Raw genomic sequence first — 16,839 nt, forward strand, 5'->3', positions numbered from 1 at the left:
GATGACACGTCTACCATGCCTCGCATCATTTCTTTCAAAGTATTTATAGACCATGTCTTCGTCTTTGGTTCTCCCCCTCCTGTCTGCTCTTTTCTGAGACTTTGTAGCCTTTTATTTCAGGGTTAGCCCTCCAACCCCTGGACTCACTGAGCCGTCATCCTATTTTCTGAAAGTCTTCCCCCCATATCCTTCCTGTGCTCCAGGGCTCAGAATAGCACAGGCCGGTCCGGCCTCCCCGCCTCACACTGGATTCCCTCTGCTTTGGGTTTCTTTCCCAGAATAGCCACTTCATAACAGGATGGCAGAATCAACCCCACTCCAAGGCACGTGGCTCACTCAGGAAAACTGAAAACCAACCACAAAAGAACCTTCCCCTGCCTGCCCGCCTCCCTCTGCACACCACCTCGGATGCTGCCCGCTGCGGGGCTGCAGCCTGGTGGGGAGCAGAGGGGCACTGCCCGCTGCCCAGTGCCCTCACAAAACTGGCAGTCAAGGCAGGACCGTCACGTTGCATCTGAAACCGGCAAACTCCCCAGGCCACCTCTTTCTGGTCAGGACTAACAGGAAACAGTATTTTGAAGAAGGTGAACCCGGAGGGGAAAAAAAAAACTTTTGTGAGCTTGAGACTTGAAGAGATAGCAGGGAAGGTGAGAATTAGTTGGTTCCTAGGGGGAGATTGTTATCTGTCAAGGGCTCCCTGGTGTGAACCAGTGTGGCTGGGCCTTTGCAGACACCCTCTCTGTTAATTCTCAAAGACACCCTGTGCAGTAAGTATTTTTAACCCCTTTTCAGAGACGAGGAAATGAAGAGCACAGACACTGAGTAATTTTGCCTGGCACCCTGGCTGGTAAGAAGGAAAGGTCATATGGACACACCTCCGCCTCTGGGGAAGGTGGCCAGCAGCAAAGCACTGAGATGCTTCCTAAGGATTCACCCTGGAGGGGAGTGGGGGTCTGACAGCCAAGGGCACGGCCACTGGGGAGCCAGCAAAGCCACTCCTGTTCTCCCAGCCCTTTCTGTTCTCTCAGCTTCCACATGCTTCCCTGGTCCTGTCCTTGTTCACCATCCATGGCTGCATTCGCTGCACAGGCCATTGTTAGAAAGATGCTCAATGTGAAGGAACAAAGCACTACTGATGGCATCTCTGGGTGGAAGCTTTGCAGAGTTGGGGTCCTGGGGAGGGAGACCTTCCCAGCGGCCTTCCAGCTCTGACACAGTGGGTGAGGACGGGCTGGGAAGGCGCCCTGGAGTCTGCAGCCTCACCTGAGGACAGGAGCTTGTGTGTGCGCAGGAAGCTGATGGCCAGCCGCATGATGGAGGCCTTGTCCAGGTGGGAGCTCACGCTGTGGGGCAGGGGCAGCTCGTGGGCCAGCTCGTAGAAGACCTCTGTCTCCTTGCTCCGCCGGCACCGGGCAGCATCCCGGGACTTCTCCTTCCTCCTCTCCGAGCTACTCCTACATTGAGAGTGAAGAGTTAGTCTCCAGGATGTCACTGTCATCCCATCACACCCCTGGTCATGACATCCCCAGGGCCCCCCATCCATGGCACAGCTGGACTCCCCCGCTGAGCCAACGCAGCCTCACATGGGTCATCTGAGCCGCACAGAGTCAGCCCTGACGTCAGGTTGCTGGGTCTCAACCCCCTTCCCCTCCTGCACGCCATGGAGTCCACGCCGGGGCTGCATATGGGCGCGGTCTGAGCAAAGGCTGGCTGATTAAGTCAATCAACTGGCAGTGCCTGGGACCTGGTCCTGGGCTATCAGGGGGCTGGGGTGAATGCCCACAGATGGAGAAGGAGGTGTGAGGAAGCTGTGGCCAGGGGCCCGGACGGCTGTATTTTTAAAGCCTCTGGAGAACAAGATGAAGAACTGCTTCTGGATAAATGCTCTTAGAAATAAAGAAGCCCAGTACTGGACCCTAGATCCCATTTCATATCAGAGAGTGATTTCTGCCATAAAAATCAAAAATGCCACTAGCGTCCAAGTACAGTTGGCCAGACACCCGTGAGCCTGGTGTCCCAAAGCACACACCTGCCGAGGGTTAAAAAGCATTGTTCACAAAACACGTTGCCTTTCTCATCCTGCCAGCACAGGCTACCAGCCGGTCTCCTGCTCATTGTCCTTCTCTCCGCAGGACAGAGGTCCACTTGCCTGCTCTTGCACATGTATATTATTTAACCTGTTTGGCCTCAATTTGCTCATCTATAAAATGGTAATACAGCATTGCTCCATAGAGTTAAAGTGAGGATTGGATAGGATACATTATGTGTAGTCTTTATTTGGCACCAGGCCGATCCCAATGGTAGCAGTCGATGTTAGCCAGTATCAATAACAACTCTATCCAGGAAAAGATGATCATATAAATAGAAATGTTACAGAAGAGTAGACGGCAATCAGATTTCTGCAGAAACGCATTACGCAAAACACTTATACATTACATAGGAAAAAGTCTCACAATCTAATAAAATACGAATAACTATTATTCTTACAGCTATCACGTGTATGACATGGTGCTTATTATATCCCAGGGACTGTTTTAAGCACTACTACACTGGCTTCATTATATAATTCTGACAACTACCCTTGGAAGTAGTTATTATGATCCCGAATTGACAGAGGAGAAAGCAGGTCCACAGAGGCTACGTACAGTAGTCCCCTCTTTTTAATGTAATCTATTTTTTCTGTTTTTGCCTGTACCCATGGCATGGGGAAGTCTCTAGGCCAGGGACTGAACCAGCACCAGAGCGGCGACCCAAGCTGCAGAGGTGACAACACTGGATCCTTAACCCACTGAGCCACAAGGGAACTCTACAGCAGTCCTCTCCTATCTGCAGGGGATTCGTTGCAAGCCCCCCCAGGGAATGCCTGAAACATGGTAGCATCAAACGAACCCTATACATACTATGTTTTCTCCTCCACTAGTGGGCAAGTAGCATATATAGCACGAATATGCTGGACAAAGGGATGAGTCACGTCCTGGGTGGGACAGTGGCAGATTTCATCACGCTACTCAGAATGGCATGCAACTTAAAACTTATGAATTGTTTATTTCTAGAATTTTCCACGTAATATTTTCCGACTGGGATTGACTGTGGGCATGGAAACTCTGGATAAGAGGGGGCTGCTGTAATTCATCTGCAGCCTCTCCTCAGGTGAATGGGGAAGTGGGTCTTTGTACCAGGCAGGTGGGCCCCAGAATCCATCAGTGACTGTCCTGCCTCTGTCCTCAAAAGCGTTAGCAGTTTCAGGTCAGTGAGGTTAGGAGGAATTTTTTTCTTTTTTTCTTAGTGCGAATCTGTATTTTTCTTATGCTTCTATTAAAAAAACCTGTATTGCTTGTTTAATAAACAAGTTTGTTTTTTTTTTTTTTAAAGTGTCCGATGCAGTCCTTGGCTCAAGGCCTCACCTAACCAGCTCCAGCTTGCTCTGTCTGTCCTGCCTCCTGAGATTTCCAAACCAGGGGCTGCTGCTCCTTTTGTTTGGCTTTGCAGCCTGTTATCTGGACAGAAAATCAGTATTTTGGGATTCCCGGAATGTTGACATGCCGCCTCTCAAGCCCCTCAAGATTTGGGGCAGAGGCACTGTTTTGACTTTACAACACGCCTCATTTTAAAAAACAGAACATCCAGCTCCTTGGATGGATTAAGCATCATATACTCAGGCTGCAGGAAGAATGTTCAACAGCTGTGGATGGTCAGGAAGAACCTTCAGGAAAATTGTGAAATGGGTGAGACTTTTCTTTTTTTTTTTTTTTTTTTCGGTCCTATCTCCCTTTTCTGTTTCCTTTACCCACCTTCTGTTTCCTCCTCTGCCCCTGATTTCCAGCTCTGAGTGAGAACTCTCAGCCCTGCACCGCACCCAGCCCCACACCCTCAGAACCTGCCCTTAGGATCATTTGGCTTTTGCACTGGCCTGTAGTGGCAGTTTGCATATTAGCCCCTCCCATTTGCCTTTTAATCTTGACCTCTGATTGTGGAACAAAAGCAGTTGTTCAAGGTTTACAGGTATCCTTGTAAACCTTGGAAGGGAGGGGAAAGAAGACAGGATGCTGTGACTATGCCCATCACGCCTGTGTGTCATGAGAGCCAGGTAAAGGAGCACTGACCCATGCGCTCCTCCATAGAAGCATGGGCAATACAGGGCCAGCCATTAGGGGCATCTGGAGAAGGCCTCCTGGGGCGAAAGAGCCGCCAGCACAGGCTGTGACAGTGACACCCTCACCTGCATGCACAGCACTCCCCTTTGTGTGCCCCTCCCCTCCTTTTCCAGGGCCACACACCCCAGAGGTGTATGGAAGTTCCCAGGCTAGGGATCTAATTGGAGCTGCAGCTGCTAGCCTAGGCCACAGCCACAAAAACTCAGGATCTGAGCTGAGTCTGCGACCTACACCACAACTCACGGCAATGCTGGATCCTTAACCCACTGAGCAAGGCCGGGGATCAAACCTACGTCCTCATGGATACTAGTCAGGCTTGTTACTGCTGAGCCACAGTGGGAACTCCCCTTTGCCCCTTCGAGTGAAAGAGCAGACAAGGCAGAGAGGAAGAGCCAGGAAAGGAAAAGGCTGTCTGGAGTCCGTGCTCTGTCTGGCAACAACCTTTATGATTTTGCTCCTACTATGATCCCTTAGCCACACAAACAGTTACTGACCCTACTTTTGTGCCGGGGGCTATGCCGAGAACTTTACATATATGACCTCGTGATAATTCTCCCAACAACACAATACGGTAGGGACTGTGAGCCCGATTTACACACATGGGAGCTTAGGCTCAGGCATGTGACCTGAAGCAAGTGCCTGCATGAGCCCTTGCAGAGTGTATAGTCAGTGAGCAGACACTTAGAATCCTGAGACATGTGGCTGCTCCCTGTCTAATTCCATCCTCACCACCTGCATGTCCCCATTTCATAGATCTGGAAACTGAGGCCTGGTCAGGTTAAGTTACATCCTAGTACAGTTCAGCTCATGAGCGGCAGAGCCGAGGCTAGAACCTGTCTCTTCCCAGGCCAATACATACTCTTTCTACGGCTTAATAATAGGCGAGAGTGGCTTTAGAAGAAATAAAAGGAACAGCAACATCTTAACATTTAGAAAAAGAAAGCTTGAGACTGGCACATAGGCTCGTGGTTTAAAAGTCAAGAGCTCCGCTTTAGCTGCCTTGTTTTTACAGTTGCCTTCTGGGACTAGCATGACTTTAATTGGATTATCGAGTTAACCTTGATGCAGCCCAGAGATATCTGTCTAATGTTGACTCTTGGAAGAACAGACAAACGTGTGTCATGCCGCCATCATTGAATTAGCAACAGAGAAGAAGAAGAATCACTGATGCTGAGCGTGACGGTAAAACCTGCCTCGGCACAACTGGTGCACGCAGCACGCTTCCTCCCACCGTCCACCGCAGGCTGGGCCTCTCCGGCAGACAGATCAGGGACGGGAAGTTAGGAGGACTGGTGTATTAATCTATGGGCCACAAGACGATCCACCATCTGATGCCGAACAAGAAAATGCCTCCCCTGTGCCCTGATGCCCTCAGCTGTGAAATGGGAGCCATCACATGTCTTCTTTGTCAGGGTCAAATGAGAGGAACGTAGAAGGGCTGGAAGGACTGGGACGCTCTCCACCAATGAAACCCCCAGGGTGGCTCATAAGAATCCCACTGCTGGGCTAATCTGAGCATTCGTCACGGTCAGACTGGCCACACAGCCGTTCATCGCCAAGTCAGGGCTGTCTCAAGGCTGCACATGTATTTGTTGGTCAGGCTGATCTTGACCAGTTCCTTGGGTCATGTTGCTGACCCTTCTTAGGTCAATGAGGCCTCATTTCCTAAAGTACTTGCACTTTCTCTCCCTAGATGGGCCCTAGTAGAGCAGAAATTGTTTTTTTTATTAATAACAATTCCAGACATGGGATGTTAAAATGCTCTGGTTTTTTCACAAGAAGATATTTTATCTAAGTTTTCCAGATCATCAGAAAAGACTCAGACATGTATTTCTTACTTCCAACTGCTCTTTCTACAAAGTTCCTGCTTCTATCTTTCTTGGTGGCCCTCCTGCAATCACAGGGTGGTCCTACACAATACTTGTGTGTACAAGAACACACAACACAAACATGGCCCTGGTTGACCGTGACCTCAGGCAGACCTAGAAGCACGGACAGAGCTCTGTTCTGGACCTCATGGATAAGGCGCACATTCCTTGTTCTCAAGGAGTATGCAGTCCAGTTAGGGAGCCCACAAGCTGAAACATCCCCATTAACCAGAGAAATAAATACAGGGAGTGAACACTATCAGTGGTTAAGAAACAAACTGATGTCAGCAAACAAGGTCACGGCAGGCCACCCAGGCAGGCAGGATTCCAGCTGACCCTAGAAAGACAAGGGACAATACCCTGACAGTGTCTGAGGGGTTCAGAAAGTACCTTTTTTCACATGCTATCTCATGTGAGTCTCCCAAAAACCCTGAGAGAGAAAAAAAAACTCCTATCCGCATTTAATAGAGGAAGAAGTGAAGATTTAGAGAGAGGAAGTAATTTGCTAAAAGACCTTGTTTCAAACCTAGCTCTTCTGGGTCTAAGATGAAAGGTTTTTCCAATGGCAGCAAGGAAACTGCTGTTTATCGGACACATTTGATGTGGACAAGGCTGTGTTACCTTCCCACCAACTGGATGTCCATATACAGTGAGGAAGAAGAGAAGGGTGAAGATTTGGAAAGGATACAGTGACATGAAGATCCCGTGCTCCATCAAAGCCATAGGTTCAACCTGCATGACGCTATCTTTCCACACTGCAAGTGGAGAAAAAGCAGTTTTCGTCATTTTGGGGGGACATCTTCTCATACGCAAGTTTATATCTACTCACCCCAAGTTAAAAACTCAAAATCTGAAACGTCTGATCTTGATTAAGAGAAGCAATGACTTAAGGTCCAGGCAACCAGTCAAAAGATAAGACAAAACGGACTGTCCTAAAGTTTCAGCAGGTGCATGCTACAACTCAGCCAGCAAAAAACAAAAACAAACAAACAAACAAACAAACAAAAACTCTTGGCCCAGAGCTTCATTGTCTTAAAAATGTCTCCTTCACTTTGGGGTCATTGCTCTAAGTCTGGCTTAGGGATTTCTACCCAAGTGTCAGTAATGGAACCATTGTCAGCTCCTGGTCGGCCTGGCCTGGGACACGCCCCCCCCCAAGATGTCCCCACAACACCAGTGGGGTTGGTTGCTTAGCCCCAGTCTCCTAACCTTTAGTGTGATTAGGACTCCCGTGCCTGTAGACTGTGGGCCACCAGGGTAGCCAAACAACATGCCTGATCCCTGTAAGGTTAGGTAGCTTAGAAGTGGAATGGACTTTGGCAGGTTAGGGAGAGAGGCTGAAGCTAATTAAGCCAGGCTGATCAGTCTATTGGTTGGAGGTGAAATTCTAAGCTGCTGCCAATTTGCAGGCGTCTGTAAATGGATGAAATGGAGATCAAATGCAATTTGGGGAGGGGGAGGGGCTCTCGTGACCCTTCACTGAGGCTGTGCCGCTGCTGCGTGACAGCTGCCCGAAGGGAGGAACACGCCAGCTTCAGGTCCCAGAGATCAAGACAAGTGGCTGGCCCCCATACCTGGGGGTTGATTGCCTCATGGATTAAATTAGAGCAGAACCACAGCTAATGCTTCTCAATCTTGGCAGCTCACTGCAATCACCAGAGAAGCCTTAAAAAAACCAATGCCTGGGTCTAAGCCCCAGAGAGCCCTATCTAAACAGGTCTGGGGTGCATCCTGGGCATCAGGGGTTTTGAAGCTTCCTGTGTGATTCCCCTTTGCATTGTTGCAAAGCAGTCAGATTGAAAATTAAAAGGCTGGGGGTGGGTGTGGGTGGAAGGACAAGCAGGGAGGCCAGGTGCAGTTCCTAAACAGTCTCATCGGACTCTTACTTATTTAAATGACACAGCGGTACTGATCCTGATTTTGCAGAGCAATGGAGCTCAACTTTGGCAGAATCACCCGGAGGGCTTAGTAACAGCTTTCTGAGCTTGCGATCACCTGTCGCTGGAGGACTGAAACTCAGATCGCTTTCTTACACCTAACCACCTCTCTCCCCCTACCAGGCCCTGTGTTCATACTCATTACGTCTGGCAGGTCTGGAGTCACCACCATAAATGAAACAGTTATGCATCTAGGAGCTCATGTGACCCGGAGGCTATGGCTGATAGAAAGAGGGAGGTGGAAATAAGGAGACTGATTGAAAGAGAGGCCACATAAAAGGCAGCTACCTCTCAAAACAGCCACCTCAGGAGGAGGAACAAACCTTATTCTGGTGAAATGGCCATTGCTCTGTGTATTTTGGGATGTCTTTTAGAATAAACCTCAGAGCCCCAGGAGGAAATCAATCCTAATACTTCATAGAACATACTTCATTTTAAATCCCAAACAATATTATCCTGTTTACTCACCCCGTTTAGTCATCAGACTTGGCTGTGGATGGATCTCCGTTGTTTGAAAGAATAAAACATGCCCTCAGAGATAAGGCTTTGCCACAATCGAGGGTATTGAAAAGAATGGTCTCTGGCAATTCCAAAGGAGTGGCAAACATGTTTTAGAAGAGGGCGGTGTTCTGGTGGTCAACTTTCTGGGTATATTCTGATGTTTACCCAAAGGCAGTAATGACGAGTGGGGGAATCTGTTATAGATTATATATGAGAAGAAAAGGCATCCGTGGTAGCCAATGGAAACAGAAGAAATTAAAGAAGCAACTTCAGGAGAAACTGAGCAGATCAGACAGACCTCCCCAAGAGGAGAAAGGCCTCAGCACACTTCAATACACAGACCTCTGTGAGAGGCCTGGACTCTGCCCTGGAGCAGAGCACAGCCCAACTGGGAGATAAGACTAATACTCCAGACTCATGTTCAAAAGCCCTCAAAGAAGGGATATAAGCAAGAGGTGAGGGCTGGAGCGCCTAAAACAGGAACAGATATTTTCATTCACCCCTTCCCTGAAGGAGGAATCCTGGAAAGTGCCTCATTTCTCAACACCCCCCCACCTCCCCTTCTCTGGGGCTGAGTCCCCAGCTTCCTGCCCTCCTGGGATGGCCTGTGCCCCTGGAGACGGGGCCTGGACTGCATTCAGAGCTGACAGTAATGTCTGGGGCCCACCCAACACGGCCCTCTAATGGTCAGATCTGCTCGGGGCCCACTGGAGATGCTTATCTGGTGGCCTTCTAGGCCCCAGGCAGCCTTGGGGAAGAGAGCAGCAGACCCAATTACCAAGCAGCCCCATAGGTATAGCTCATCTGGGGCTCCAGATAACCCAGCTCCTTACGTAATCTGAGGACGTGTGCAGTCCCCAGCCCAGCTGGGAAAAGCGTGCGTGTACAGGAGTAACAGTGACGAGCTGTCTCCATGCTGAGCTTCCCCAAGACTTAGCGGGGTTCTCTGCTCAACATGTTAGTGATAATACCGCGGGACATTTGTATCGCTCCTTACAGCTGATAAAGTACTTTATACCTTAATCTGCAAATCTCACCCAACAGGATACAGAGAGCAGGTACCATTATTCCCATTTTAGAGATGCGGAAAATCGAGGCTTAGAAAGTTAATGGGAACGTGTTGATCTGGAACCAAACCCCTGAGTTCTGACTTTTCCAAGGACACATGAACAGAAAGCCCACTGCCAGCCAGCACTAGATGTGTCACACAATTGGAAACAGACCTTCACTATGCATTACCATCTCATAACCTAGTTTATCGGAAGTTCCCAGGCTGAATCGAGGCAGAGCTGCACCTGAGGGCTATGCCACAGCCACAGCAACACCAGGTCTGAGCTGCATCTGCTACCTACACTGCAGCTTGTGGCAACGCCAGATCCTTAACCCACTGAGCGAGGCCAGGGACTGAACCCCATCCTCACGGACGCTATGTTGGGTTCTTAACATACTGTGCTACAATGGGAACTCCTTTTTTTCATTTTTCAAAGTTTTATTGAAGCATAATTGATTTAAAATACTATGATTAATTTCTGCTATACAACAAAGTGGTTCATTCATAATGTACACAATAACCTAGTTTATCTTGAGATTATTTTTAAAAATGCTTTGGTGGAAGGGTAATGCGTATTTAGCATGGGCAACTTTGAAAATACAGAAAGCTATAAGGAAAAATTGAGATCTCACTGGATTTATGGCTTGTTACTTAACATTCGATCACATGTTAGAGAATTCTTTAAAAAGATTCCTAACAGGAGTTCCCTTTGTGGCTCAGTGGTTAAACGAATCGGACTAGGAACCATGAGGTTGCGGGTTCGATCCCTGGCCTTGCTCAGTGGGTTAAGGATCTGGCGTTGCCGTGAGCTGCGGTGTAGGTCACAGACCGGCTTGGATCTGGCGTTGCTGTGGCTGTGGTATAGGCCAGCAGCAACAGCTCCAATTACACCCCTCACCTGGGAACCTCTGTATGCTGCGGGGGCGGCCCTGGAAAAGACAAAAAAGACAAAAAAAAAATCCTAACAGCCATCAATATCATATGACGATCAGTAACATCATCAGATCATTACTGATCATCATATCGGGGGCGGGGGGTGGCTCACAATGCACCTGACTGTTCAGATATGGTTTCTAATTTCCAGCTGTTATAAATAACACTACGAGAACTGCCTTTGTACCACGTATTGCTTTTTAATTTACTTTTTATAATGCAAGCTGACACCTAGTCAGCTTGCTGCTAGCTCCCCACAGCTGCCTCACGGGGATCACCTGTGAAAGCTGAGGAGATGAACTTGGGAACAGCTTTGTCAGGACTGTGGCCGCAATTCCTGCACGCGGAGCCCCAGAGTGAGTGCTGTGGATGCCGGGGAAGGAAAGAAGGACATGCACACTGTCTCGGCAACTCGCCCTGCCCAGGGACCCGCTCTCTTAGGCTTCCTCTTTCCTTTGTGCTCTGTCTGGGCTAAAACATCTGCAGAGAGATGACCAACTGTACTGAAACCGGACAATCCAGGGCTGCGAAGATGGCCTCTCTCGTCGGTCCGCAGGACCTCATGCCCCCATATAAAAAGGTGTTTTTTTTCCATCTACCTGGGCTTCGCAGTGTCAGGTGCACTGACAGAGGAGACTCCCCATGAGGAGGGGAAGAGAGCAGGCATCCATAGGGGGCATTTCCTGCCTCCCCACTGTCCTCTCCACCCTGGTGCCCGACCCCCAGCACCATGCCACCTCCAGTGGAGGGACTCATTTACCTCTGCAAGCTGAGGGCTGCCGCTGCTGCTACAGCCACGCAAGAACCACATGCAACACTTGCCGCCTGGCAGAGAACTCTCATCACACTGTCTCGGATTTAATCTTGAAAGACTCTGGTGATGCAGGCGTGTATTAGCCCCGTTTCACATATGAGGAAACAGACTACAAGGATGCTAGTGACATGCCTCGTGTCACCCTGTGATGTGGCCAGCACACAAACCCACCATTTGACCGTAAATCCCACACTCTTGATGATGACTGGGCAAACTTACCCCAAAACTCTCCTGAGGTTCAAAAGGTTTAGCTGAGCTGAAAGTTTTGGGGCAGGGGTGGGCGGGGTCGGGGGGGAAGCTCCCTAAGGATAGCTAATTTAAGAAGCTCCTGATCTGGGAAGCAGCACAAGGGACATCCTGGTCACCCTCTTGGTCTAGGTCAGCCCTCTACCCCCAATGGACAAGCCAGGCCCAGCGGGATACTTTTTCTCTGCTTGGAGATGTCTGTCTCCACAAGGAAGCAAGTTCCCACTTGGCTCTCAGCAGCCACACACAGCACAGGTTACACGGTTCATTCTCACCAGACGCTTCTCCTTGGTGCCACTTTCAGGGTGTGAGGGTGGTTCCCCCACACCCAAGCTGTTCCCAGATATGATTGAGGGCTTTTCCTTAGGGCGCCTCTCCATCAGCAGCCTACCTCCTCTGGATCCCACAAGCTTCCAACAGTACGATCTGTGTTTTGTTTTTGTTTTTGTTTTTTTGTCTTTTTGCCTTTTCTAGGGCCACTCCCACAGCATATGGAGGTTCCCAGGCTAGGGGTCTAATTGGAGCTGTAGCCGCTGGCCTTCACCAGAGCCACAGCAACGCGGGATCCGAGCCACGTCGGCAACCTACACCACAGCTCACGGCAACGCCGGATCCTTAACCCACTGAGCAAGGCCAGGGATCGAACCTGCAACCTCATGGTTCCTAGTTGGATTTGTTAACCACTGAGCCACAATGGGAACTCCCCATCTGTGTGTTGACTCAAGCCATTCTGCCTATGCTGCCAACCTGTTCCTATAACACCGATTTCAGCTAAGAAAACTGACAGAGAAATTGCACAGCAGAAGGCTATCAAAAAAAGGGCTCTGCCCCAGATGAAAAACGGAGTCCCCAGCGTGAGGCAAGCCCTTTCTCTGCAGGGAGTGGGGAGTAGTTTCGGTCCCCACGGTGGCTGAGACCCAGCACTACTCTTCCCCTCCCCCTACTGTTCCTGGAGGCCACGCTCTTCATGGCTTTGGCCTGTCTAACCACACTCCTCTGAGGACCTCTCCCAGTGCACTTTCTCCAGGAGGCCCCTCCGATGCTAACTTCTTTGCATCCCTATTCAGAGACTCTGCCCTGCTCGATCCGGCCCTCTGTTCCCCATCCACTCCACTTGTGCAGCTTCCGTCCCCTTAACCAGACCAGCCGTCCCGGAGGGAAAGAACCCCATCCTCTGTTTTCTGGGTGTCCCCTAACGTCTAAATAGTACAAAACAGACATGAGATAAAAAACACCTCGACGATTACTGTGACTTCTTCAAAGTCACTCACTGTTCTGGATCTTTTCTAAAAACTCAAATCCAAATCTTAAACAGAATAAAAAGTTTCCAGCTGGAAAGATCTGTAGTGCAGAAACATTCAAAGGTGTGTGTGTGTGTGTGCATGTGTGTGTTTTCCCAACTCTGTGAATCAAATTTTGTGTCTGAACTAGCTCTGCTGACAGCTGCAGGCACACAGACCGGCCCTTCTCAAACCTGACTCTGCCCTGAGATCTTGTCACAATGCAGTTTCTGACTCAGAAGGTCTGGGCTGGGGCCCGAGGTTCTGCATTTCTAACAGCCTCCAAGGTGATGCTGATTCTTGTCTGGGTCCACAATCTGAAAAGAAAGAGACCCAAGGACGCATGCGATCTTGAGACCAAGGGCATGATGGAGATACCACCGTCTGGCGGGGGCAGGGGCAGTGCTACCCAGATGCTGTCCTTACCCACAGCCACCTAAAATCTAACAAGGCAGGTCTCCTCTTCTTCCGGGAAGCCTCTTACTCTCTTTTTATATTTCTTCATGGGATTTCACTAAGCCCTACTTTGGTGGCCCCGCCTCCCTCCATTTACATCTTCCCCATGATACCATCTCATCCCTGCTTATTGCTTAAAGCTCCACCCCTGGGGGCCAGTTCGAGCCTACATCCCCCAGACACTTCCCTGTCCACCCTCACTCCCTTCTCCAAGGTGCCTCCTGCCCACATTACTCACTGGCCCTCAGTAAAGGCCTCTCTGTCTTGCTGGCTTTTCTCTGCAAACCTCCTGTTGCTATAACTGGACTGTAAGCACTCTGGTGCCTTGGGGAGTGGGGCACAGACACAACATCTCCTTCTGTGCTTCCTTCATGGGACCCTGGACCAGGGTGGACAAACTGAGTCAATGTTTCCTACTTGACTGTACGGGCAATTCAGTGTGCCCTTTCCTCTTCTCCTTTTGCTCTCAGGGAGGAAAGAAAAAGTGATCCCAGCTGTCTTGGCCTCATCCCCAGCCCTGGGCCCTGCTCCTCTCCCGGGAGCGGCAGCTGGGCCATCTTCGACTGTACTTCGCTCTCGCCGGCTCCTCTTTCCCTCAGGGAAGAGTTAAAGCACTGGGAAGTCTGCTTCCCACTTGGAAATCTCCATTTCCTCACGCAGTGGGAACAAGAGAACATTTATGGACAGAGGCTGAGCGGGCCAACTGCGCAGGGAGTGCACCCGCTCTGAATGGGGCTGTTCTCACACCCGCCAAGTCAAGTCATTAAGATGCCATCCCTGAGGTGCAGCCCCCAGCGTCACCTCTAGAGAGTCCCTCAAGCCTTGCCGGCAGAAAGGATGAATGGGGAGCCCAGAGTCTGGGGAAAGCAAGCTCTTTCATGAGCCAGGGGACAGGACCTCTGTGTTGGCACCAAGGCGGGGGCTGGGGGGGGGGGGCTGTGGAGGAGAAGCTGAAGTCCCCCTGTGTCCCCCTCCCCGCTTCTCCACACTGAACTCAAATTAACCCCCTGATTTATGCCGAGGGGCCCGAACAATCGCTCCTCGAAAGGCAACCAGGGGCTGGGGTGGGGGTGAGATAATAACATTAGAGAAAATATGTGCAATGCCAAAAATAATCACTGTGTCATGAGAAAACAGAGCTGGGCCGCCTCAGGGGCCGGCGCTGGGTATATTCAGGAAGGAGGGGGCAGAAATTCCCTGCGCAGTGTCGTCAGACATTCTGGGTGAAAAAAAAATTTTAAAAGCCATAGCCGGAATAGACAGTTGTTCAGCGAGAACTCAAGCACAGAACATGACTTCGAGGGTCCGTCCTCTCTCCTTTATTTCAGACACTGTCATTTCAAAGAAGATAACATTTGTTTAGTCTCTTAATCGGGACCGATGCCTGATCATATGTGCCTCGTGAAATACCCTAGGATCTGCCTTACTAATCCCAATTTGACGCCAGAACTTGTGGTGCCTGGTATTTAAAGTATTTCAAAACGGCAAGAGAAGGGCAGGGGTGGGGTGGGGGGAGGTGTGCAGGAGTTCTCATCCCTTCCCAGCGGTGACCCCCCTGGAGCCTTCCTGTTTACAAAACAGAGAAAGCAAGCAGAGACAAAGGAAAAATGAGAGGAGGGAGAAAGGAACCCAGGCAGGACCTCAGGGACCCTTTCTCTCCTTTAGAATTGCAATTTCTAGCCTGTTTACATGGTCGCATACCCAGGGCTGGAGGACCAGGTTCCTGGCCACAGTGCAAGCCCTTGTTTGGTCCCATCTCGGCCCCTGTCGCACTGTGACTCGAAGTGAGATGTTCACACACATTTAGGAGGCCATACTCCATACCACTGCAGAGAAGTCATCAAAAGCCTCGGGAAATGCCAAAATGTCTTCTCCTCGTTACTGTCATGCTCTCCAAAGATAATATTGAGCAATTTGGGAAAGTGGGTTGTGTTTTATTGCCCCAGCAATGGCTCTTTCTCTCCACTCATTCAACAAATATTCACGAGTCCTTCTTCATGTGCTAGGGCTGCAAGAAATAGTGGGAAGCATGCAGTGACCACTCCTGACTCAGGGAGCTTGCGGAGAAGTGAGGTCGAGTTCTAAAGGACTGGCCCGTGGTCAGTGGAGGCCATGGGAGCTTGACTGGACAAAGTCTGCGAGGCTGGTCAACACGGGGAGAGCCTGGCTCTGGAGTGGGGACTCAAAGGAGGAGCAGGTATACTGGGGAGACAATCAGGAGGGCAAGAGGGGTGAGAAGAACAAAGATACTGCTGGGGAGTGAGCGGGAGGGGTGGTGGTCAGGAGATGGGCCGGAGGGCAGGGTGTAAGACAGGGAACGTCAGAATGGCCAGAATGTTTTCACTCAACACGCGGTTGAGTGGCCACAAGGTGCCAAGCGCAGAGAAGGGCTGTCAGCGACAAAAGGACTGGTACCTAAAGCTAACAATCAGGTAATTGCCTGCCCCCCTAACCAGTTGCTGAGGTGCCAGGTGGTGGGCGGCACAGAACCCAGCCTGGATCCCTCTGCTGTTGGCTGTGCTTCTGCCACACTGGTCAGCACACAGGAGAACCCCTCTTCCTTGGGAGCAAAGCCAGGGGAAACAAGTCCCTTTGTTAAGAGCTCTAAATATGGCAGCAACCCTTGGGCCACCACAAGCTGGGACCTCGGCCCGGCCCACAGAGACCTCGGCAAGGCATTCTTGCTGCACAGTAACTCAAACACTACCCATGGAATGAAAAAATAAACTTGACCAAGGGTGTCCGCCTCCTCTGGCTCCAGTGGTGCTGTGTTTGCTTTCAGGCTTTAGCCCCCATCCTCTCGCTGTTTCCCCTTGCCCTTGGCCTCTGTGACTACTCATCAAGAAGAATACACTTCTAATCATACCGAAGAGAGAGGAAGAGCCCACCAGGTCCCTGCCCCATCCCATCTCCCCAAACCATTTCAGGGTGTCATTCCCCTATTTAAAAAGCAGGAGTGGCTCCTACTGCCCTCACGATGAAGTCCAAGCTCTAGAGTCCCCTGGAGGCCTACCAGCACCAGCCTTGCTCTCCAACCTCAGCTGCTACAAGCCTGCAGCCCCCTGCCTGCTCCAGCCAGACCACACTGCAGGGCTGCCCCTAACTCAGCTCCCCATCTGCTGCCCAGCTTTTTTTTTTTTCTTTTCACCTGAAATGTGATCCCTCCTTTACTACATTCCAAATCCTATACTTTCAGAATCAACATAGCCCCGGCACCTCCATTGAGGTCTTCCTGATCATTCTACCTGGCCCACACTGATCTCCCCACCCCACCCCGAATACCCAGAGAATCAAGCTATTTCACTTAATGGCAAGGTAGCATCACCTTAGTTGCTTTATCTTAAGAGTCTTCTTTGAGGGCAGAGGCAAAATGTCAAGCTGCTTACACACCCACACTGCCTGGCATTGCATCTCACCCCAGCAACCGCAGTTTCATCTAGCTCTTTCAGATACGGTTCAGTGAGCTGGAGGGAAGGCTAGACCAGCCATGATCCCCCAGCAGTAGGATCAGGACTGCAGCGTTAGAATGCCTTGCTGCTTCCCGTGTAGAAAGTGGGCTAATAAAGAGGCATGTCGGTGGCTGCACTTATCACTAGGTT

The 16,839-nt window shown here is 50.3% G+C and overlaps 1 protein-coding gene across 1 annotated transcript in view; it reads right to left on the reverse strand.

Annotated features, from left to right (window-relative positions):
• Positions 1–16,839, reverse strand: part of EPAS1 (endothelial PAS domain protein 1) — an 88,576-nt gene that overhangs the window by 38,152 nt on the left and 33,585 nt on the right. The window contains exon 2 of the mRNA XM_047782145.1: positions 1,264–1,454. Coding sequence (XP_047638101.1) covers positions 1,264–1,454 — 191 coding nt within the window. The remainder of the gene's footprint in view (positions 1–1,263; positions 1,455–16,839) is intronic.

This window comes from Phacochoerus africanus, chromosome 5 (genome assembly GCF_016906955.1).
Source record: "Phacochoerus africanus isolate WHEZ1 chromosome 5, ROS_Pafr_v1, whole genome shotgun sequence".
NCBI lineage: Eukaryota > Metazoa > Chordata > Mammalia > Artiodactyla > Suidae > Phacochoerus > Phacochoerus africanus.